General features: G+C 37.3%; 1 protein-coding gene across 2 annotated transcripts in view; it reads left to right on the top strand.

Annotated features, from left to right (window-relative positions):
* The first annotated feature begins 815 nt into the window (after window positions 1-815).
* The window catches only part of TMEM156 (transmembrane protein 156), a 41,712-nt gene continuing 16,577 nt past the window's right edge, over window positions 816-25,950 (top strand). Inside the window, exons 1-5 of one of the 2 annotated variants that reach the window (XM_040238023.1) lie at window positions 816-1,073; window positions 14,871-15,140; window positions 18,399-18,659; window positions 21,802-21,921; window positions 24,542-24,625. In XM_040238023.1, the coding sequence (XP_040093957.1) occupies window positions 986-1,073; window positions 14,871-15,140; window positions 18,399-18,659; window positions 21,802-21,921; window positions 24,542-24,625 (823 nt within the window). In that variant the 5' untranslated portion in view covers window positions 816-985. The remainder of the gene's footprint in view (window positions 1,074-14,870; window positions 15,141-18,398; window positions 18,660-21,801; window positions 21,922-24,541; window positions 24,626-25,950) is intronic. The other variant, XM_040238024.1, reaches the window with a different exon arrangement.

Raw genomic sequence — 25,950 nt, 5'->3', positions numbered from 1 at the left:
AAAGATCTTTTTTTTTTTTTTTTAATGGGAACTGAACATGTGGGTTCTGCAACAGTAATCACATGGCTTTAGGTTTAATGAGTTTCATTTTACTGCCTTTGGTGGTGCAGTGGTAAAGACTCCACCTTCCAATGCAGGGGCTGCAAGAGATGCGGGTTTGATATCTGGGTTGGGAAGATTACCTGGAGAAGGAAATGGCAACCCATTCCAGTATTCTTGTCTGGAAAATTCCATGGACAAGGAGCCTGGCAGGCTACAGTCCATGGAGTCTCAAAGAGTTGGACATGGCTGAGCACGCACACACATACAGTGTAGAAAAGTAAAACCAGAATTTTACAGGTCTTTAGTTTATCCTTATATTTTGTGCTATTTACTATTTTCTAGACATATTTTTTTTTGAACACCAGAACACAGGATAGTGCCTAGCGCTTAAAAGGGGGTCAATAGGGAGGGAATTCCCTGGCAGTCCAGTGGTTAGAACTCCATACTTTCACTGCCAAGGGGCAGGAAACTAAGATCCTGCAAGCTTGTGGCCTGGCAAATAAATAAATAAGGGATTCAATAATCACTTAATAAGTAAATGAATGAATGATGTTTTTACAACTGGACATAATAGACATTCATCATTTCATTTTTGATGAGAATATTGTGGGTTTATATTTACTCACACAGATTGGTAAGCATAGGAAAATAGCTTCAGATTTAGATGAGGACAAACCCCTTTACTTCCTGACATTGTTCCTTCACTCTTTCTTATTTGGAAGACAGTTTGAAAGTGCTTGTTACAAAACAGCCTTCTTAGTGGAAAGTGACTCAAAATGAAGACGTCTCAGTTCTAGGTCTCCTTTTTACAAAGTCTTACCCAAGAGGAAGTGAGCATGAGGTAAACTGCATAAACTTAAAGTGCTGCAGAGATGAAACATAAACCAGGAAGAAACATGCCATCAGTATGCTTGATGGGAACACACGTACCATGTGAAGAGACATGACAAAAACAGCCCTTCTTAAATTACTTTTGGCCATAGTGATCACGTTTATTTTAATTTTGCCAGAATATTTCAAGGCACCAAAAGGTGAGTAATTACTATTTACTTTTCCTTATTAATTTTTTAAAATTATATCGGTTAATGGTTACAGGAAAGGCCTTATTTTTGGCTACGTGCTGTGAGCGCTGATGTTCTATGTCTGGAAAGCTAATAAAATGAGATTGTAATTTTAGTTGACTTTTACATGGTACAGTAACCTTACTTACAGTACTTAGGTACTGTAGCATGCAATAATGAAGTGAAAAAAATGAAAAGAAATACTTAAAATCTGTAGTCTCGGTTTCAAACATTGAATTTACAACAATTTCACCATATGATTTTGCTCTTTGAATGTTTCTTTCAAAACAGCTTTAAATATGCTTTTACATCCTGGAATTACTTTATAAATAAAGTAACATTTACTATGTTAAAAATGCTTGCATTCCTTTCCATTACAACTATTTCACACAAATCGCTGTTACTTTTTAAAAAAAAAGTATAAAGATTTTTTTCAAAATATAGCTAAAACAAGATGGGTGAAAATTTAAGTGGCTGTATATACCTGTATATATTTGTAATTAGAGAATAATGGGGTAAAATTATCTCTGTTTATATTTCAGAAAATTGTAATATTGCTGAAACCTAGAGTAGGAAAAGAAATAGATGTAAATTTAAACTACTTTTATATGTCAGTAAGATTTGAAAATATATTAGCATGATTATTGAATGGTAATTATGCTCCCTAGCACTTTATATGGAGAAGGAAATGGCAACCCACTCCAGTGTTCTTGCCTGGAGAATCCCAGGGATGGGGGAGCCTGGTGGGCTGCCGTCTCTGGGGTCGCACGACTGAAGCGACTTAGCAGCAGCAGCAGCAGCATTTTATAAGAAGAAAAATAAAATTAAAAAGAAAATGCTATATTCTGTCATTAAAAAGTTATCATATGAATTGATTAAAATCAGAGAAAACTTTGTATTTGATGACTTTTTACAATGATTATTGTTGTATATACATATACTAAGTGACTTGATGAATACACTGTTGTTAATTACATTTAGTGACATATTGCAAGGGTTATTTAATATTGCATATACATGATATGAAGTAGCAGATAATTTCTTTGCTTAATAAACACAATGAATGTACATTTTGTGAATAATTAAAATTTTCAAATTTCTCTTGGTTTTCTGGCATTATGTTGCTTAGATTAAGCCATCATAGCATATATTTTAATTGATCTATTTGGTAAAGACTGGTTAGCGTTTTGTGACAAGTGCATGTTAAAAGAGCATGTTAAAAATTATTTGGGGGGCAGATATCTTGACAAATAATCTACCATCATTGATAACAACTTTATACTCTCAGTTTCCTAATTGTTTACAGTAGCTTTCAATACTACATTAACTGCCTCCTAAAACTTAAAATAGCCATGTCTCTTTCCCTGGTCCAAGAGCAATGTCGAACTTTTCTCCAACTCTTTTTGGAGTGATGGATTTATTTGAGAATTTTGTTTTGAAGGAACTCTCCTTGGGGCCAACAAACAAAACTATTTGAAAACCACCATTTTGTCCTGATATTGTTTTGTGGTAGCAGGAATTTTGCACATAAGTGAAAAGTTGATTAGACAAAATGTTTTACACATATGATAGTATAATAATAATGCTTTATATTTTATAACGGTTTATGGATCACCAGGAGCAAATTTATATAGACTCATTTTATACAGTTCTATATTGATTAAACTAAGGATGCATAATTATTTTGTCTTTTTTTTGGTGGCATTTTTTAACCACAACAATAGCTCCTTATGAAATGAGTTGACTTGTTAACCAAAGTATCTTGCAAAATAAGCTATTTAGGAAGATTATTTAGACCGTAAGTAAGATAAGAGTGTTCTGCTGCTGCTGCTGCTAAGTTGCTTCAGTCGTGTCCAGCTCTGTGCGACCCCATAGACAGCAGCCCACCAGGCTTCCCCGTCCCTGGGATTCTCCAGACAAGAACACTGGAGTGGGTTGCCATTTCCTTCAACAATGCATGAAAGTGAGAAGTGAAAGTGAAGTTGCTCAGTCGTGTCCGACTCCTAGCGACCCCATAGACTGCAGCCCACCAGGCTCCTCTGTCCACAGGATTTTCCAGGCAAGAGTACTGGAGTGGGTTGCCTCTAGAAGTACTAAAATTAACCTTGAGAGTTTCTCCTGTAGTCTTACTCTTCCTATCAGTTACTTGTGTCTCTTTTTCATTCTTATGTTCTATTCACTTTAATATCTAAGATAAATATTATAAAATGATTTTTACTTATAAATTATTTACTGATACACTGTCTTTAGCATGTCAAATGAATTCAAAAGGAATCTTAATGAGGAATAATGTATTCACAAGGTTTAATAGATTTTATTTCAAAATAATAAGCCCTCTGAAGACCTCAGTTAAAAATAGAGCACTCTGTTTGATCATTTTTCATCAAGAATGTATCTGAGTCTCTGAATAATCATTACTCAGAATATTCAATTATTATAATTACATAGTGTAAGCTATTTAGTCTAACTTCTTTGGAAGGGGAACTTCTTTAATGGTATTTGGGACTTGTAATAACTGCATTGGTATTCACTGGCAAGAGAGCATATTCTAGCTTTCAGTTTATTGGAAACACATCTTACACTAAGACATAGTAGTTAATATAATGGTTTCATACTGTTATATTGCATTAGATAACAAAGATACAAAAGGGTGTGGATATATTTTTAATCAGAGCTTCTTGAATTTAAGAAAGCTGGGTTGTTCCAAACAAGAGACATTTTATCAACCCACTTTGGGTGGATTTACAGTCTTTAAGAGAAACAGAGCTCTGGTTAACTCATATAAATCTCAGTGATCTTTTATTTATTTGTTCTTTCACTTATGAATAGTGTCTAACAGTACTAGGAACCCAAGGCTACAAAAATGAAAGGTAATTCTTCCTTCAAAAAATTTTCAGTCAAGGGGAGGACTGCCTGATAATTAAATACAATACTGTAATAATGAAAATAGCAATGTAAAAGACGCAATGGGAACATAAAAGTTTCTTCCAGTCCTCTCTGGGGGAGGGCGTTTCTTCATTTTTATTCACAAAACAACACAACAGTCAGAGTTCTAATGATCAATTAATATTTCTCCTTAACTATGTTAGAAGCACTTTCTAAAAGAAGGAATTGTTACTGATTTTCAAATAAAATGCATTCATACTGATATCTCAGAAACTCTTGAAGCCAGAAATTAGAGAGTTATGTGAGTATATTCCAGATTGTGCTGAAGAGGACCCGGAATAGCACGGATGAAGACACCGCAGACCGAATTTTATTTGTTGTTTTGACTTCTTCTCTTACTTTGAGGAGTCAAACTCACAGATACTATGTTTATCAGCTTTCATTTCCCTTCCATTTCATACTTTCTGATGGAAATGGCAGTATAGTGAGCAGTGAAATTGAAGAAAACAAAGGATAAAAGAACTTTTAAATACCTATAAAGGACAGGATAAACCCTGAAGTATATGAGCATATATTCATATTACTTATGTCTTTATTATAAAGACCAGTGTAATCAAGGATAACTGTAATTATTTTGGAAAATTGTTATCCTAGTCCTTAAAATATATGTCCTTATTTTCTTATTGGTTTCCAATCAGGTTTGGAATACAATCATGACCATTATAAAAGGTTAAAAAATACCTATTTATGCATACATCAGTTCAGTTCAGTTCAGTTGCTCAGTTGTGTCCGACTCTTTGTGACTCCATGAGTCGCAGCACGCCAGGCCTCCCTGTCCATCACCAACTCCTGGAGTCCACTCAAACCCATGTCTGTAGAGTCCGTGATGCCATCCAGCCATCTCATCCTCTGTCGTCCCTTTCTCCTCCTGCCCCCAATCCCTCTTGGCATCAGAGTCTTTTCCAATGAGTCAACTCTTCGCATGAGGTGGCCACAGTATTGGAGTTTCAGCTTTAGCATCAGTCCTTCCAATGAACACTCAGGACTGATCTCCTTTAGAATGGACTGGTTGGATCTCCTTGCAGTCCAAGGGACTCTCAAGAGTCTTCTCCAACACCACAGTTCAAAAGCATCAATTCTTCAGTGCTCAGCTTTCTTCACAGTCCAACTCTCACATCCATACGTGACCACTGGAAAAACCATAGCCTTGACTAGACAGACCTTTGGCAAAGTAATGTTTCTGCTTTTGAATATGCTATCTAGGTTGGTCATAACTTTCCTTCCAAGGAGTAAGCGTCTTTTAATTTCATGGCTGCAATCACCACCTGCAACTGACACTGTTTCCACTGTTTCCCCATCTACTTCCCATGAAGTGATGGGACCAGATGCCATGATCTTGGTTTTTATACTATCCCTGGAGGAGGGAATCGCAACCCACTCCAGTATTCTTGCCAGGAGAATCCCATGGACAGAGGAGCCTGGCAGGCTACAGTCCATGGCATCACAAAGAGTCAGACACTACTGAAACGACTTAGCACAGCACAGCATACAGGTATTATATACCAAATACTTTTACATATAATAATTATTTTAGCTTATTAAATACTTCAACTCATTAATGGTGAAGTATTGTTCTCAAGACAGACTATTTTGAAAATCTTTGGGAAGAAAGAATAAATCTAGATAGATAAATTTACTTTGTTGTAAGATTTTATTTCTTGCTGAATTTTCTGAATCATTATAGTTTTTAAATAGCTACTAATGGACACGGATTCATATATATATATATCTTAGACCTACATAATGGCAAAAATATTATTAATAACGCTTTTCACTGCTTGGGCAGAACTGGCCTTATTCTCTCATAGGCTAGGTTACAATACCAACAACCCTTGCTTGGGAAGCTTTCTAACTACTTGTCTCATTCATTTGCCTTTGTAGATAAATGTTCTCTCTGAATATCTTGTATCTGCCACATTAAAAGGTGTTCAATGAGTATTTGTGACTAAGTGAAATTTCTGAGTCATATTGTAAAGGAAATAAAAAATATTATAAAGAAAATTAAAATGCTTTCTGAAAGGAAGCATTTCTCATCAGGCCCTCACAACCATCTCTTGATTTGGCCAGGCATTATTATCCTCATCTTACTTTTTTGGGGGGCCACACTACACAGCGGTAAGGAATTTGCCTGCAATGCAGGAGACCTGGGTTCGATCCCTGGGTTGGGAAGTTCCCTTGGAGAAGGGAAAGGCTACCCACTCCAGTATTCTGGCCTGGAGAATTCCAGGGACTGTATAGTCCATGGGGTTGCCAAGAGTCGGACGTGACTGAGTGACTTTCATTTTCACTTTCACACAGCTTATGGGATCTTAGTTCCCTGACCAGGGATAAAAGCTGAACCACCTGCAGTGGAAGCACAGAGTCCTAACTACCATCAGGGGACCCCTTCATCTTACATTTTTGAAACATAAAATTTCACCACAAACCTTGAACTTTTAGGCTGCGTAGCCTCTGAGATTTATTTCACAGAATCTTTTACTTAAAAGATATGCATCTCTTTACCATGAATCGTTTTTCTGCTGTTGTTCCCCCAGTGGAGAATTCCGTAGTGCAGGATATGATAAAAATGGCAGGTATTTAGAAGAAAGTTTATAGTTTTAAATTTTTTGATATAGGAAAAGTGAGATAAACCCAAGGTAAGTAGAAGGCAGGAAATAATAAAGACAAAAGCAAAAGTCAATGAAATTGACTTGATATGATATGAAAGAAAGGATCAATAAAGTCAAAAGTTGGTTCTTTAGAAAGTCTAATTGAATGGAAACACCTCTGGAATGCTTGATGTTTCAGTTTCTTATGGGTTCTGTACAAATGACCACAAACAGTAGCATCAAACAGCCCAAATTTATTATCTAGAGTTCTCTAAGTAGAAATCCAGCAGAGGTCTCACTGGGCTAAAATAAAAGTGTTAGTAGGGCTACATTCTTCTCAGAGGCTCTAGGAAAGAATACTTTTATTTTCTTGTCTTTTCTGCCTCCTAGAAGCTGCCTGTTTTCTTTCGTTTGTGGCTTCTTCCCACCTTCAAAGCCAGTGATGGCCTGCTGAGTTTTTCTTGCATGTGAATCACATATATGAGTACATTATGCCTACCCATATAACCCAGGATAATTTCTCTATTTTAAGAACAGTTCATTAGCAACTTGAATTCCATCTTTCGACTCAATTCTTCTTTGCCATGTCATGTAACATACTCACAGGTTCTGGGACTAAGGATGTGGATATCTTAGGGAGGCCATTATTCTGCCTGCTAAAACTGAATAATCAAAAAAGAGAAGGCACAATAACTAACTTAGGAATGAAAGAGAGACATAGAAATTAAAACTATAATGAGATTATTATGAATAGCTGTAAGTCAATAAATTTGAGACATAAAGACACATTTCTAGAAAAATATAACATCAGAACTCACTTGGGAAGAAATGGGAAATCCAAGAATTGTAGAATAATTAAGAAAATTGACCAATGGTTTAATTTTCCCTGAAAAATCACTTGGTTCAGATGTTTTTATATGTAAGTTCTGCCAAACTTTCAAGAAATAAATTGAATAAATGGAATTTGTTAAAAACCATTTCAAAAAATATAAAAAGGGAAACACTTTCCAATTTATTAACAATTTTTAAATTTTTATTTATTTATGGCTGTGCTGGGACATTGTTGCTGCCTGCAGGCTTTCTCTAGCTGCAGCGAGTGGGGGCTCCTCTCTGGTTGCGGTGTGCGGGCTTATCCTTGTGGTGGCATCTCTTGTCGTGGAGCACAGGCTCTAGCGCAGGTGGGCTTCAGTGGCTGACACTCCCAGGCTCCAGAGCACAGGTTCAGTAGTTGTGACGCATGGGCTTTGTTGCTCCGTGGCATGTGGGATCCTCCTGGACAAGGGATGGAACCCATGTCTCCTGCATTGGTAGGTGGATTCTTTGCCACTGAGCCACCAGGGAAGCTCTCCAGTTTGTTTGTTTATTGTCTGGGCTGGGTCTTTTGTTGCTTGGACTTTCCAGCTGTGGCAAGCAGGGCCACTCTCTATTTGTGGTGCGCAGGCTCCTCATTGAGGTTGCTTTCTCATTGTGGAGCATGGGCTCTAGTGCACTCAGGCTTCTCCGGTGGCAGCATGTGGGTTTGGTAGTTGCGGCTCCCTGGCTCCAGAGCACAGGCTTAATAGTGTGGTACACTGGCTTAGTTACTCCAAGGCATGTGGGATCATCCTGAATCAGGGATTGAATCTGTGCTTCTGCATTGGCAGATGGATTCTTTACCACTGAGCCCCCAGGGAAGCCCCTCCAATTTATTTTTTAAGGCTAGTGTATCTTAGTATTCACACCTAACAAAGACAGTACAAAAAAAGGAAACTTTGCAGCCAATCTCATTTATAAACATAGATTAAAAACCTTTAAACAAAACGTTAAGAATCTGATTGCAGCAATGTATAAAAATGATCAAATTAGATTTATTCCTGGAATGCAAGATTGAGTTAGCATTAGAAAATCTAATAATGTAATTCACTATATTAACTGATTAAAGAAGAAAGCCTATATAATCATCTCAATACTTGTTGAAAGAGCACTCAATTAGTATATTCAACAGTCTTTATAATTAAAAACTCAGCAAACTAGGAATAGAAAAGAACCTTCTTAAAGTGAAATGGGATATCTAAAAATGATTATATATCAGTCTCAGTAATGAATATCATAAGTATTCTTCTTAAGATCAGGAGCAAACAAGGATGTCCACTCTCAACACTTCTATTCATCATGGTACTGGAGGTCCTAGTCAGTGCAGTAAGACAAGCAAAAGAAATAAAATGTGTAAGGAGTGAAAAGCAAGAAATAAAGTTGTAATTATTTGCAGTAAATTAACATATTTATGGTCTTCCCTAGTGGCTCAGTGGTAAAGAATCTGCCTACCAATGCAGGAGACAAGGTTCAGTCCCTGGGTCAGGAAGATCCCTTGGAGAAGGAAATGGCAACCCACTCCCATATTCTTGCGTGGAGAATCCCATGGACAGAGAAGCCTGGAGGGCTAGTCAATGGGGTCACAAAGAGACAGACACAACTTAGCAACTGAGCGCAAGCACGAAGCATATCTATATAGAAAACTCAAAAGATTTATAGGAAAAATTAAAATTAATAAGGAAGTTTACAAAGTAATAAGAAATAAAATTTATATTCAAGAGTCAATTGTACATCCATGTACTGCTAACAAACAGAAAACATATTTCTTAAAAAATACTGTTGGCAATAGCAACAAAAATTAAGGTACCTAGGAGGAAATCTAGCAAAAGATGTATGGGACCTTGATGGTGAAAATTTGGAAACTTTATTAGAAGATATCAAAGAAGACCTATAAAAGTAGAGAGTAAGAAAGGAAGAAAGAGTGATAGGAGTAACTCAATGTCATATCTTTCTTCTCCAATTGATTTTGAGATTCAAGTCAGAATCACAACTGGGTTTTCCACCAAACTTAATAAGCTGATTCTAAAATTTATTGGAAAGAACAAAGGATCAAGAATCACTAAGACAATCCCAAAGAAAATGAACAAGGTTAGGGGATTTTTCCTATGAGATATAAAGACATCCCCGGTGGCTCAGAGGGTACAGAATCCACCTGCAATGTGGGAGACCTGGATTCCATCCCTGGGTCAGGAAGATCCCCTGGAGAAGGGAATGGCAACCCACTCCCAGTATTCTTGCCTGGAGAATCCCCAGGGACAGAGGAGCCTGGTGGGGTCGCAAAGAGTTGGACACAACTGAAGGGACTAAGCACACATAAAAGCTTTATAAAGCAAAAGTAATTAAGTCTGTCAGATGTCTTTGCCAAGAGAAGAAAAAATTTGGAATCCGGAAATACAGTCATACATGCATACATACAGTCATACATACATGGATATTTGATAGATTATAGAGATGTCATTACAGATAGTGGGGAAAAGATAAGACTACTTAATAATTGCTAGTACAATTGATTATCCTGTGTGGAGAAAATTAACTTGGTTTCTTACTTTGTACTGTCTTAATTCCAGATAGATTAAGAGTTTACATGTAAAAGGCAGAACTTCAAAACTTTTAGACGAAAACGTGGATGAAAATCTTTTTAAAAGAGAAAGATTTCTTAAACAAGATGCAAAGCACAATTTGTAAAGAAAATGATAAATTTAAAACACTCAAATTAAGAGCTTCCTTTAACTAAAAGATCATAAAGAAAATGAAAAAACAAGGTACAGATGATGAGACGATATCTTGATAAAAATGCAAATAACTTCTTAAAATTTCAAAGAGAAAAGTCTAAAAACTCCTAAACATTAATAAGAAAATGAAAAACAATCTATTAGAGAAATAGAAAAAGTAGGAACTTTTAAACCATGATAAGATTCCACTTAACATTCAACAAATTGTCAAAACTTGAAAAGCTTTGGCTAAGATATGTGTCAATGAGAACCTTTCTACACTGCAGGTGGGAAGATAAATTGGTACAACTTCTTTGTATAATGATTTGGCATTTTCTAGTGAAATCAAAGATGAGCATACTGAATACCTGGCAATTCATTCAGTATGTATGCTAGAGAAACGTCTGTAACTGCGTACTAGGAGATATGTTCATGAATATTCATAGTAGTGTTATTTAAAAATAAACTTAATTGAGATATAATTTACATATGATAAAATGTGCCACTTTTAAGTGTAAAGTTGAGGTTTGACAAATTTTTACAGCAGTGTAACTACCACCACAATCAAGATATAAACCTTACCAGCATCTCCAAGATGTCCCTCGTTCTCCTTTGTAAAAGAACCCTTCTCCCTCTATCAATACTGTTTTCCATTTTCTAGAATTTCATATAAAATGGAATCACATTAGTATGTAGTGAATTGTATCTGGCTGCTTTCCCTTGGCATAAAGCATTTGAGACTCTTTCATATTGTTGTTTGTATCAGTACATCCTTCCTTTTTGTTGCTGCATAGTATTTCATTATGTGGATATATCAGGAATTATTTATATAGTCACTAGTTGTTAGTCGTTCGGGTTGTTTCCAGTTCTTGGCCATTATAAATTTTACAAGTGCCATGAAGCTTCCTATACAGGTGTTTGTGTGGACATATGTTTTTATTTCTCTCTTGTAGATTCTTGCTGCTGCTGCTAAGTTGCTTCAGTCGTGTCCAGCTCTGTGCGAGCCCATAGACGGCAGCCCACCAGGCTCCCCCATCCCTGGGACTCTCCAGGCAAGAACACTGGAGTGGGTTGCCATTTCCTTCTCCAATGCATGAAAGTGAGAAGTGAAAGTGAAGTCGCTCAGTCGTGTCCGACCCTCAGCGACCCCGTGGACTGCATGCAGCCCACCAGGCTCCTCCGTCCATGGGATTCCTAGGAGTAGAATTATTGGGTCATGTGCTAAGTGTATGGTTAACTTAAAGAACATAAAAATATCTTCCAAAGTGATTGGAAGATGTGTTATCTACCAACAACACATGAGAGTTATGGTTCAAAGCAATATTATCCAGAACAGCAAAAACAGAAACATCCCAAATGCTCAGTCAGAAGAATATATACATAAATTGTAGTATATTCTTTCAAAGATACCACAAATAATTAGTACAGCAATATGCAGCAACACTACTAAAACACATTAAGTGAAAAAAGCGAATCATAGATGAATACCTACACTACAATCCGTATATACGGAGAAGGCAATGGCACCCCACTCCAGTACTCTTGCCTGGAAAATCCCATGGATGGAGGAGCCTGGTAGGCTAAAGTCCATGGAGTCACTAAGAGTTGGACATGACTAAGCGACTTCCCTTTCACTTTTCACTTTCATGCACTGGAGAAGGAAATGGCAACCCACTCCAGTGTCCTTGCCTGGAGAATCCCAGGGATGGGGGAGCCTGGTGGGCTGCTGTCTTTGGGGTCGCACAGAGTCGGACACGACTGAAGCAGTGAAGTGACTTAGCAGCAGCAGCAATCCCTATATCTGTATATAATTTGCTAAAGAAACAACGTTATTTAGGAATATATACATTTTGGAAAGGTTCTAAGATGAAGCAAAGGAGTGATAAACACATTTTCATGATGATGTTTAAACTCTAGAAAAGGAGTGTATAGGGGTGGGATAGGGTGCTTCAGAGATGTTGCTAATATTCTGCTCCTTAAACTGTGTAATAGATACATGGGTGTTCATTTATTATTATTCTTTAACTGGAGCAATATATTTTATATTAATATATACTTACATATGATAAATATTTATAATAAAAGTTCAGAAAGAAAATAAAGATAGTTCATGTTTTCGTTGCTTTTCTTTAAAAAGAAAAAATAATTGACTTGGCCTTTGTCCTATACTGTAACTTATTTTCCTAATTCTACTTAGTATTCTGTATTATTACCTTGAGAGATTACAGTCTTAGTACTAGAGTAATTCTGGTATGCATTTTTCTATCCCTGGAAGTGAGAATTTAGATGTCTGACTCTCAGCAATATTAATAGCGGTAGTTAAATTCATAAATCCTTGCTCATGAAGATGAGATTATGATCCACAATAACAAAATATGATTGAGTAGAATTCATTTATTTCTTAAAATTATACTAGGAAAGGCTGTGTCCTATATTTATTTCTTTCCTAATTGAATTATTTAAAACTAAGATTAGGAACCCATCATAAAATGACCTCGTAGCCAAATATAAAGGATATACCATCAATTCTAGAAAGCCCAGGTTGTCATTTATTGGATAAGAAGACTGCAATATTGACAGCAATAATTTCTCTATCTCCCTTCTAGGTTGTAATATAAGAATATCAAGTTCAAGAAGTTGAAAATTTCATAAGATGAAAAACATCAGTGAGGAAAATGGAAAGAGGGCAAGAAATATGTTTTTCATGCATTTTAGTAATATAGAAAAGCCATAAACTACAGATTTGCATCAGATAGTGAATTCCTAACATCTTACTGGAACAGTTATTGAAGACAGTTTTTTTTAATTAGTTATTAATTCGATTACAGCTTTGTTTAGAAATATATTGAAACATAACAAAACTGTATATTTGAGTAAAATACAATCTACGCCTCCCAAAACTTTTATAGCAACTCAAGTATGAAATGTGATATAGCTGGAAATTACCTGTGAAATATTACAGTAACAGTTTCAAACACAGAGGGCTAGAAAATGAGCCTTTAATTTATTAAATCATCAAAATATAATCATCAGTAATGAAACAATTATAAAATTACAATCAAAGTACAAATTCCACAAGTAAAAAATGTGCCTTAATATCAATCAATAGTTTCATCTTCTTTTAAGTTTGAATCAGGATATATGACTAGGAGAAATCACTCTTAAAAATGAAGCAATTCTTTCATTGTGCTCCATATTATTTAGAAAAATTTTTAAATGTGATTATGATTATGAAAAATGGTAAAGAAAGACACATAAAGATGGAACTGAACATGTCAGTTATTAATATTTTCTCATCCTAGTAAATAGCTGTCAAACTGAGAATATCTGAAAGAGAGGTTACCTATTCCTTAGTTCATCATTACTGCTACATAGGGATTCCCGATTTTTACATGGTGAGCTTTAATTACTTCTGTGGATTAAAGCTTAATCCATCATAAATAAAGGATAAATTTTTAATTTTTACTTTGGATATGGGCTTCTATTTTAATAATATACACTTGTTTTCATATATACTGTATCATTTGATTCTACTATAACCCCACATGATTAGCAGGATCTGGTTATTATCTCTATTTTGCTAATAAGAAAATGAGACTTGTGGAGATGAAGTGAATTGTTCAAGTGTCTCAGTTAATAACAGATATAGCACTAGAGTCTTTGTCTTTTGCTTTAAAATCAGTCTTCTTTCTATTAGGCCATTAATTCTATATCTAATACTTGTCTGTAGACAAAATATAAAAATTATGATATCATCTATTAAATTTCATCTTTGGCGATTCAAGTAGGTTGAATAATGGTTGCCCAAAGATATCAGGTGTCAATTCCTGGGAACCTGTAAAAGTTGCCTTATAAATAAAAAGGGTCTCTATAGATGTGGTTAATTTCAGGATCTTGAGATGGGGAGATTATCCTGCCATATCCAGGTGGGATCTAAGTCCAACCACAAGTTTCTGTATGAGAGAGAGGCAGAGGGAGATCTGACACAGACAGAGGGGCAGAAGATGAAGATATAGAGAAGAAGGCACTGTGACCGTGAAAGCAGAGATGAGTGTTGTGGTCACAGGCAAAGGAATGCCAGCAGTCTCCCCAAACTGGAAGAGGTGCAAGGAACAGATTCTTTCTTCGGGTCTTCAGAGGGAGTGTGGTCCTGGGGACATCTGAATTTTAGACCAGTATAACTGTCATTGAACTTTTCACTTTCAGAACTGTAAAAGAATAAATTTCTCTTGTTTTAAGCCAGCAAGATTGTACTAATTTGTTACAGCAGCCTTCAGAAATGAGCACAGAGATTCTGCTCAGGTTTTCCATTCCCTGTTCAACTCCATGCAATTCACGTGAGACTCTATTTTGAAACAGATGGATTCAGAGGAAAAGAAGGTTTGTCCATTAAAACTTTCTTAGAAGAGAAAATGGTTAAAATGTTAGGATTTCCAAGAACTTCTCAGCAAAGACTTCTCTTCTCTGAAAATTAATAGGGAGTGTTGACAAATTTTTAATAAGAAATATTTAAACACAGTAGATATTATTGTTTCATGTGAAAACAAAGTCCTGCTGCTGATAAACTCAAATGTACTGATCTACCTAAGATAACTGAGCAGTATAATGGGTATTTATCTGAATGCCAAAACCTCAAAATTTCATAGTCAAAAATTTGTTTTTCTTTGTAGGAAACATGTTGGAACTATCATGTCTGGAATTATATTTACAGCAGAATTTCAGCTATTCATTCTTCTCTACAAATGCTTCTTTTGTGACCTTTCTGCAACCAATAAGAGAAACTCAGACTATTACAGGAATCTTTCTAAATCACTCCAACTTTCAAAACTTCACCAGGATTTGCCAAGATATCACAAGTGAACTCAAGACGTGCTTCTCATGTTTGGCTTGTGAGTCCAAAGGAAACACTGATTTTATTTTTCAGGAACAAACATCAAAAGGTAAATGTGAAAGAAAAGTGAGAACAAAATTTATCAAGGATAAATAACCTTATTCTGTGAAAAAAAAAAAGTATTAATAGTATATTCTAAGTCCAGTGGCCCTGAAACACTCAGCTGTGTGGTGCTCGATGAATGACTTACAGGCTTTGGAACAGTAACTTGTTCTTGGTTTACTTTATCAAAAACAAAATATCCATTCTTAAAATACATCAAAATGCAGCTATAATCCATGTACATTTGATAGCTAAAGGATTATTTAGCATGCTCTCTTCAAAAGTACTGAAAAAATTCTAAATAAACTTGTAGGTTCTCATATAAAATCATATTTGGATTCCCCAAGGAGTCACTGAATCCTCAATGCATTTGTACCTATTCCTGTCTAATATTCCTCCACTGTTCATGAATTGTCCTTTTACTTGTTTAACTATCCAGTGAGCCTCTCAAGGGCAGGAATCCTGTCTTTGTTCACGATGATATTTCTAAATCTTAGTATAATGTCTGAACTGAGGCACTTAAAAGATACTTGTTTAATGAATGAATAAACAAATAAAAGAATAATTATGTATTATCCATAATATCTAATCAATCCTTGCATTTATTATCACTGAGAAATTAAATAATTAATTTACAGCTATGAAATATATTGGTGGCCCCAAGCCCAAGCATCAAATTTAGTGCTTATACCTGTTCAGTGAGATTGCTTGCTGGGCACCCCCAAACTGGCATTTTTCCCGTTCTTTCAAAATGGAAACAAAATTTCTTGGCATTGACTTCAGATAAAGTACAATAGGCAAGTAAGTCTTTTTTCTAAGAATCTGCCTGCAATGCAGGAGACACAGGAGACAGTGATTTGATCTTTGGGTTGGGAAGATCCCCTGGAGAAGGAAATGGCAATCCACTCCAGTATTCTTGCCTGGGAAATCCCATGGACAGAGGAGCCCAGCGGGCTACAGTCCATGGGGTCCCAAAGAATCGGATATGACCGAGCGACTAAGCACATACACACACATTCAAGTAATCCTGTAACTATTGCAGCCTTCTGGGTCAAAGGCACCAGAAAGCAATCTGGGGAAATACCTTCATCATGATAGAGAACAATGAAGTGTTTTAAGAATTGGAAGCTCACAGATTCTACTTCTCTGCCTCTTTGAAAAGTAAAGCAGTGCATTGATAAGTTCTTCTAGTTGCTATGGCTGTGTAGCAATCACCCCCAAACTTAGCGGCTCTAACAACAGCAATCATTTAAATTTTTTCTTTCTTCTTTCCTTGCTTCCTTTCTTTCTCTCTTTTTTTTCTGGGTCAGGAACTCAGAATGGGCATAACTGGGCATTTCTGGCTTGCAGAATTTCATACTGCTGGAGTTAGACAGTGACTGGAGCTAACACAGGAGTGGGCTAGAGCAGCTACAGGCAAGCTGGGCATTTCTCTCTCTTCTTGTAGTCTCAGAGTTTTTCTATGTGGTCTTTCCTTTTGGGCTAGTTTCGGCTTCCTCACAGCATAGTAACTTTAAGTCGTTGTTACTTAGTGGCCTAAGGCTCCACCATTAGGGATCCAAAAAACAAGGCATAAATTGCTTCGTATTTTCTGGCTTTATCATACGATGTAATTTTCTCTGCATTTGATTGGTTCAGTTCAGTCGCTCAGTCGTGTCCAACTCTTTGCGACCCCATGAATCACAGCACGCCAGGCCTCCCTGTCCATCACCATCTCCCGGAGTTCACTCAGACTCACATCCATCGAGTCAGTGATGCCATCCAGCCATCTCATCCTCTGTCGTCCCCTTCTCCTCCTGCCCCCAATCCCTCCCAACATCAAAGTCTTTTCCAATGAGTCAACTCTTCACATGAGGTGGCCAAAGTACTGGAGTTTCAGCTTTAGCATCATTCCCTCCAAAGAAATCCCTGGGCTGATCTCCTTCAGAATGGACTGGTTGGATCTCCTTGCAATCCAAGGGACTCTCAAGAGTCTTCTCCAACACCACAGTTCAAAAGCATCAATTCTTCGGCGCTCAGCCTTCTTCACAGTCCAACTCTCACATCATGACTACTGAAAAAACCATAGCCTTGACTAGACAGACCTTAGTCGGCAAAGTAATGTCTCTGCTTTTGAATATGCTATCTAGGTTGGTCATAACTTTTCTTCCAAGGAGTAAGCATCATTTAATTTCATGGCTGCAATCACCATCTGCAGTGATTTTGGAGCCCCCAAAAATAAAGTCTGACACTGTTTCCACTGTTTCCCTATCTATTTTGAGTAGGTAAATCCTTCCATAGAGATTCAAAGGGAAAAGTATTAGACTCCATTTATTTATGGTGGAGTGGCAAAGTTTTAGGTTAACATATGTGTTACAGGTTGAATTATATTGGAGTTCTAACCTCAGTATCTCAGAATATGACGTTATTTGGAAATAGGGTTGTTGCAGATGTAAGTAGTTCAGTAACGTGTTATGGTGTTAGTTGCTCAGTCGTGTCTGACTCTTTTCCACCCTATGGTCTGCAGCCTGCCAGGCTCCTCTGTCCATGGAATTCTCCAGGCAAGAATACTCGAGTGGGTAACCATTCCCTTCTCTAAGGGATCTTCTCAACCCAAGGATTGAACCTGGGTCTCCTGCATTGCAGGCAGATTCTTTACCGTCTAAGCCACCAGGGAAACCCATGGATAAAGTCATTAGGGTGGGCCCTAATTCAATATGACCGGCATCCTGATTCAAAAAAAAAGTGGGGGGATGGGGATTTGAGAGAGATCAGGGTGATGTTCTACAAGACAAGGAACACTGAAGACTGCCACCAAACCACCAGAAGCTAGAAGGGAAGCGTGGACAGATTTTTCCTCACAGCCTTCAGAAGGAAGCAACCTTGTCAACAATTTAATCTTGAAAGTGTAGCTTCCAAAACTGTGAGACAATACATTTCTATTGTGTAAGTCACCAGTTTTTGGTACTTTGTTATGACAGCCCCAGAAAACTAGTATAATGTGGGATGGGAAATAATGCTATGACCATTTTGGTAAATATAACCTGTCCCACAGGTCATCAGGGAAATGTTTTTTTTTTCCTTTGAGAGGCTCCAAGTGTATTTCAATCTCACCTAGTTTTCATACTCTTAAAAAAAGGTAAGCACTATAATTGTTAATTTTAGGCTGATAACTTCTTGTTTCTACTCTTTTCTTATTGTATAGGAAGATTGAGCTGTGTGTGTTTTCTTACTATGTACTACTGTTTTTGTGCATGTGAATAACATTTTCTTAATCTCTTTCTAGTTCTTTTCATGAGAGGATCAATGGAAGTGAAGTCAAATAATTTTCACTCACCTTGTCAACATTTTAACTTCACTGTCACTCCTACGGTTGACCACCTGGAGGAATATAATCTTACCTATAATCTAAAAACCCACACTGGAAGGTCAGCAATCAAGGAGGAAGATTCAACTGAGGCAACATCTATAAACCATACTTGTAGAATTATGGAACACCCACATAATTGTATAAACATTTCTTTCCATTTAGAAATGGATGCAAAAAGTAAGTTTTTAAGGAAATTAGCGGGAAAAGGAGAGTAGAATACAGACACAAAATTAAGTAAGGGCTACCATGTAAGCTTCACTTTAAGTTGAATAGTTGAAGAATTTTATTGATGAAATAACAAGGCTAGAAAGAATGTTAGCTCTTTTACCTGTTTATTTTTCTTTTAAAATGTGTTTTTGTGGAGCACAGCTGTACTCAGAGGCAAAGGAGGCATCTATGGGTTGTTATTTGAGGAACATTACAAAGACCCTCGGCCCTAGGATAACTCTGGGAGTGCCTATTAGCTGTGTTTGAAGTAATACTATCACACTTGTGTATTAAAGGGTGAGATTTCTTTTTAAATGTAAATATACATGTGCATTGTGATATGCTATTAAATTTTGAATTGATTTAACATGTCCTTGCTTAGAGTTGAGAAACCGACCTGAGAAAAAGGGATTTTTGATGTACTCCTGTGAAGATAGGTGGGGTATAGATTAAGCATTTTGAGTCACTGGAGGACTCTGAGGGAAAAGTAGGGGTCTGGAAGATAAAACTCACGTATATATTAATTCTATTTAAGGTTGATTACCTTCCTAGTCACCCTATTCTGAATTAACACAATTGATTCTTTTTTAAATTAATTTTTATTGGGGTATAGTTGCTTTACAATGTTGTGTATCTACTATACAGCAAAATGAATCAGCCATACATATGCATACATTCCCTCCCATTTGGACTTCCTTTTTTCAGGACATCACAGTTTATTAAGTTCCCTGTGCCATACAGTATGTTCTTATTAGTGATTTTATATTGTATTTATATAATTTTATATATATTTTCTACAGTATATACTATTATATATAGTATCACAATTGATCCTTACTACTAAGCAAGGTGCCCTCACTTGATCCATAAACTCTACTCTTGAAGAGCATTTCATGATATTACCATTTAATGAGTGCTTGCTGTATGCCAAGCTGCATGCCAGGTACTGCGGATACAGAGAAATGTAAATGGTCAAGTAAGTGTCATCAGCGTAACAGGTGCTAGAATAATTTACTCTGTTTTCTGATGTTCCAAATGTATAGAAGTGTTTCAAATTGCCTTAGAATGCTTTTCTAAAACTTTAATCATTTTAGAGGGCATTTAAAATATTATATTTATCTTAAAGCAAACACAAACATATGATATATATGCATTTTTAAAGTGAAATATAAGACTTCAAATAAATTTCTCCTGTGAGTTAGTTTGCCTGAGGCCCTACAGCCTCTGCATTTAGAGAGTATTTTAAGGTGTGTGTATGTGTAGGGAGGGTGGGAGACCATCTGAGAAAATCTGAACAGATGGTGGGAGAATCAGGGTAGAGTTTCTGAAAAGGCCATATAAAGAAGGTGACTGTGATGAAATCTGAAATATAGAGAGGTTTGGATGACAAATATTTAAAACATATCCATTTCAGTGTCCATTTATGTATCTATCTAGTTGCTTTTTATATTTTCTAAAACATTAAGAAGAAATAACCATTGGCATATTGAGAATTTTTGTGGTAATGGAAAAATTCATAAATTCCAAAATGAAGTCGTAATGGACAGCTTTTTGGGTACATAAATCTGGAAGTTATCAGTGGTATACAACTATGCAATGTTGTATTTGGGAAAAAGTATACCTGTCTTGCCATGTGTAGAAGAGTGAAAATTTATTTCTGTTTTATTCTGCTGTACAAAGACTAACTGGATCTCCTTTCAAAGTCCTATCTGCCTGTGGGCAGGGGAAGCTAAGTTTAGTTTAGTCTGGTAACTTTACTCTGAAACAATAATTTAACCTGTCTCTAGATTTTTTTTCAGATTCCTACCCATTTCCCCTTGGTCCTCTCCAAGATGGTTCCAGGGATGGGGGCAGGGGGCCACATGAGTGTAGGGAGACACACTCATCTGTTCTCACTGATGCTTTGGTGGGTACACTGGCTAGCTTGGTCCCAACTGTGTACATTTTGCTATTGCAGTATGATGTTGGTGAACACACAGTTCTTTTTTCATAGCTGATCGGCCCACCTTGGCCTGCTGGTACTGTATGTCTTCTGTACCAGTTAACTGCATGCTTTTATTTTGCTGAGTGAAGTCTGGCCACTAAACAGCATGGAATGATACTGGGGAGGCTGAGTGCTGCCATCCCAGTCAACCACTACCGTCTCCATTCAGCCTCTTCTTTAAATAAATATTGACTGAATATTTAATGGACAAATGCACATGGAATGGAGGGGCCTGTGAAAGGGATACCCAGATCATGAGCCCCAGAAGGACAGTCATCCAAGGGTAAAAACAAGTTATATATCCTGCTAAGGTGAATAAGTACTACCTGTGATTTACATGCAAGGAAGAGGGTACATAGGTTGGTTTAGAATGTCAGTAGACAATGGTGTTTTGGACATAAGAAAGTCACTCTCCTTTAAGTTACCGATTCCTGGGTCTACTGGCCAGTGTGTGTTTATGGGACGAAAGGAAATCTTGCTAAGCTATCACAGATGATGATTTTCCTTCCTTGTTGCCTCACTGTCATTTGAATGAACATTTTTTATTTTTACCTGTATCCTTACTCAATCTGGGCGAGGGTAACTACGTTTGTAACTAATGCTTGCATTTGATCTGATCATTGCCAAGTGAGCCCCTGTGGAAAGAAGGTCTGATTAATCATCTGCTCAGGCCTCTTACATGCCTCAATTCAGCCTCTTTCTTTGTCTTTCCCTTTCTTCCCCATCCTCATCTTACTCATTGCATCTTTGGTTTGAGGGCACATTGTTTTGGTTGCTTGGCCCAGGGTCAAACTGTTAATCACAAGTGGCTCTGATGCTGGTATTCTGCTTGTTGTGATTCCAACCTAGTGACAGCAAAACCTGCATCGACCTAACCTGGAAGTGAAATTAATTCTAGAATCTTGAAATTATCAATAAGCGGATCCCTGGAAACCACTTGGTCACGTTTCTTCATTTAGTATGTTAGGAAAGAACTCAGGAAAGCAAGTGACCCTGTGACAGTGATGGCTATATATTCAACTTCTCAGTTATGGGCAGGATATACGGTAGAATCCAGCTGTATCACTATGGTGCCTCTTATCTGCTGCATCCCACTTTACTATATTTTTGCTACATTTTTCTTTGCAGATTCTATCTGTTCCATGAAGATCACTTGGTATGTTCTAGTTCTATTAGTTTTTATAGTTTTGCTCATCTTCATTATCCACAAAATACTTGAAGGCCACAGAAGAGTGCAGAAGTGGCAGAGTAAGTACTGAAAAATTCACTATTTGGGATAATTTATCTAGTGTCCAGAAGTCCCTAATCTTATCTGTAGATTCCATTTCTTTTTTTGGTTCAATTTGCTACTTACTGGGCATCTGTGTATTTAAGTGGTGATTCCAGGTAACTCAAGGGACATAAGCAGAGGTAAGACAGTGCCAGCACTCACGGAGTTTCCTGTGTCTTTCTCCAGCCCAGACAGGTGATTAGGAGGGGGAAGAAAGGCTGGGTTAATTGGAAGGAGTTGGTGGACTGAAGATTGAGCAGAGCTTGGTGGAAGTGAGGCAGAAGAGGGGTAGAAGAATAGGGAATGGTGATAAAGGATTTCAGAATTGGAGGTCTTAAGCTCTAGGCTCTAGGTGATGAGTATGAGCAAAAGTCAATCTATAATAAGTGTTGGGGAGAAAATAGATTTTTGACTGAAGCACTAAGATGTGTAATTGGAAATAAGGATAATAGGGATGATATTTAAAAAGAATTAACAACTGATTAGGTATGACAAGGGCATCTACCTATCGGGACAGACATTGACTGTCAATTACCGTTGTGGTCCTATGGTGTGTACCCATGTATATACTGGCCCTACTGCTGTTTGAGTATGTATACATGACCCTTCTGGCATGTACCCATGAACATACTGGCTGAATATTAAATCTGATGAGTAGTTGGTTTCTTAAGGATAGTATAAAGTGTATCATTATAAGATTAGGCTTTGGAGACGGGTACTTAGTTTAGAATCCTAGTGCTACTACTTACTATTTATGTGACTTTGTGAAAATTACTTACCATGGTTGAGTGTTCCTTTCCACCTCTGTAAAATGAGATTAATCCCCATTCTTACACAGGGTTGAGGTAAGGATTGAACTAAAGAGATTACATAAGAAGTAGTTCTCAATAAAGGATAGTAGTATTGTGCTGGTGTAGTATTTCCCAAGACTCTTGTGTTCTTTACCAGGCAAGGCCATGTTAGTAGGCAGAACAAATGGTTGCCTCTAGGTTTGAGTGAAAGTGTCTTTAATTATTTTGGCTAAGTGTTTGTTGGAGATATTTCTAAAAACAGTTTCATATCGTCTTGTCATTGGTATATTAGTATATGAGGTCCTAAACACATTGGTCAGTAATATCATCAATATTCTTCATTTGTCGAATAAACATTTGCAGAGCATTCCCATGAGTTTCTTTTTTTCTTTTTTTTACTAGATTCTCAAAGTATACAGACAGGACATGTTCTATTTATTTTATTTTATTTTATAGATGAGCCTCTGAGGCTCAGAGAGAATAAGTGTGTTGTCCAAAGTAATACAGTAATAAAATGACAGAATTAGAATTAAGACCCAGGGTCTTTCTAGTTTTTATTATTTTAAATAAATGTGTGTCATTTGCAATAGTGCATAGTTTTGAGTTTCTTGATCTATTTTTCTATGAATGGTTCAGTTCAGTCGCTCAGTTGTGTCTGATTCTTTGTGACCCCATGAACTGCAGCACGCCAGGCCTCCCTGTCCATCACCAACTCCTGGAGTTCACCCAAACTCATCTCCATTGAGTCGGTGATGCCATCCAACCATCTCATCCTCTGTTGTCCCCTTCTCCTCCTGCTCTCAATCTTTCCCAGCATCAGGGTTTTTTCAAATGAGTCAGCTCTATGCATGAGGTGGCCAAAGTACTGGAGTTTCAGCTTCAACATCAGTCCTTCCAATGAACACCCAGGAGTGATCTCATTTAGAATGGACCAGTTGGATCTCCTTGCAGTCCAAGGGACTCTCAAGAGTCTTCTCCAACAACACAGTTCAAAAGCATCAGTTCTTCAGCACTCAGCTTTCTTTATAGTCCAACTCTCACATCCATACATGACCGCTGGAAAAACCATAGCCTTGACTAGATGGACCTTTGTTGACAAAGTAATGTCTCTGCTTTTCAATATGCTATCTAGGTTGGTCATAACTTTCCTTCCAAGGAGTAAGCATCTTTTAATTTCATGGCTGCAGTCACCATCTGCAGTGATTTTGGAGCCCAGAAAAATAAAGTCAGCCACTGTTTCCACTGTTTCCCCATCTATTTGCCATGAAGTGATGAGACCAGATGCCATGATATTAGTTTTCTGAATGTTGAGCTTTAAGCCAACTTACATATTAAAAGAGAGAGAGATAGAAGCCAGATGGAGAAAATGTCTCGAAAGATCAATAGTGGGGAGTGACATTATGTTTTTAGGAACATCTACCTAAATGACAGGATTATTGGCTTTCAAAAGCTTGCCTTGCAAACCCAACATATGAAGTAGTGAAAATTATCATGCCATTTAGGACATTAAATATTAAATATATGTCAAATATTCCATATATCATATCTATTACACATAACAAAATAATATTCTGCATATAAGAACAGATGCACAATGGCACTTATGGCAGTGGAGAAACCATTGGTTTTAGAAAGTATCTACTTGTTAATGGAAAATAACAATAAGAAAAAGCTCAGTGTCTTATTAATCCAGGCTCTGCTATGAATGGCCCATTTTCCTTGGTAATCCTTGGAACCAACATGGGGAATATATATTAAGAATATGCTTGCTTATCATCTAAATATTTAATATCTTTTCTTGGAATAGGTCATAAATACAAACCTACATCTGTCCTCTTACGAGGAAGTGATTCTGAGAAACTACGAACATTGAACGTGCGGGTTATTTCAGGTGAGTTCTGTGATATCCAAACAGAGCACTGCCTCTGAAACTCCAATGCGTCACCATTTAACTATAGACACAAGATCGAGTGATCTGAGCTCATTTAAATTAGTCTTGTAGCTGGAAGAAAGGAGCCATGAGCAAATGAAATCCAGTTTAATGTGTCTTATTATCAGGGGACAGTTATGATAAAAACTACCTCCTTAAATAATGGAAAGTTGGCTTAATTGGCAAGAAGAAATTCATGTGAGTAGGCAGAGGAGAGAAAGCAATAAGGAATAAGCCTCAGGTTTATTTTTAAATGAGACAAGATACCATTATTTCTCGGAATTGCAAGAAGTAATTGCAGAGTGGGCATAGTTTTGCTGGAGTCTTCACTTAGCAGAGGGTGTCACTGTACAAAGAGAACGTCTAATAGCCCCAATTAAAAAGTCCCCTGTCCTCTCCTGAGAGCTAGAAACGGAATAAGGGAATCCTAATTAGAGCAGCTGAGGGGGCCGTGAGCACAGATGCTGTAGCTCGATCTCATTCTTCTAATTGTGAAGCCTCTTTCTGAATTCAAACTGTCAAACCATATTAAAGAGAGAGAGAGAATACAACATGGGCAAAACTTCTTCATCAGGGAGAAATAATGTCCTCGACTCAGAGAACCAGAGAGTTATGGCTGGTGTTACCATAGCTCCTGGTGCACAGCCAGGGAGCAGGTGCCTTTACATTGTGTGAGAAGTTCGATGAAGCTTCATGTCTGCTGTGTAAACAATTTCCAAAAACAAAAGGAAACCAAACCCTGAGCCCTCACCACAGCTACATTTGTAACCACATGGAGAGTTGCTCAGCATTTCACTGGAAAATATGCTCTGGGAACTTTCTTAGCTTTTTAAACCGGGAGGTACTCAGAGCCCTAATTTGAGAAAAAAAAATTGGGTTGGGTGCCCCTAAAGAGCTCAATTAAAAAGAAACTTAGACTTTCTACGCTCATCATTAGCAGTAAAATGGTTAACCTATGGCGAATAAGAAGCATTAGCTAAGTCATCATTTGACATCAGCAATGTACATGAACTTGGGCAAACTCCGGGTGATGGTGAGAGACAGGAAGGCCTGGCATGCGGCAGTCCAAGGGGTCGCAAAGAGTTAGACACAACTGGGTGACTTGGACAACAACAACAAAAAGGAGGGGAAGGTTGATGAAAACTGCATGCGGTCAGTGCCAATTTTGTTTGATGAATGAAATAGACAACATAGGGTGGTTTCAAATGGCAAAAGTAATGTTTCTTTGTGGCACAGCCTCTGCTCGCCCTTCTTACCCAGTGCCTGTGCCTGCCTTTCACAGGCCA

Source organism: Oryx dammah, unplaced genomic scaffold (assembly GCF_014754425.2).
Source record: "Oryx dammah isolate SB20612 unplaced genomic scaffold, SCBI_Odam_1.1 HiC_scaffold_3, whole genome shotgun sequence".
NCBI lineage: Eukaryota > Metazoa > Chordata > Mammalia > Artiodactyla > Bovidae > Oryx > Oryx dammah.
Note: the sequence above shows the minus strand (reverse complement) of the source record. Positions and strands in the feature narration are given on the sequence as shown.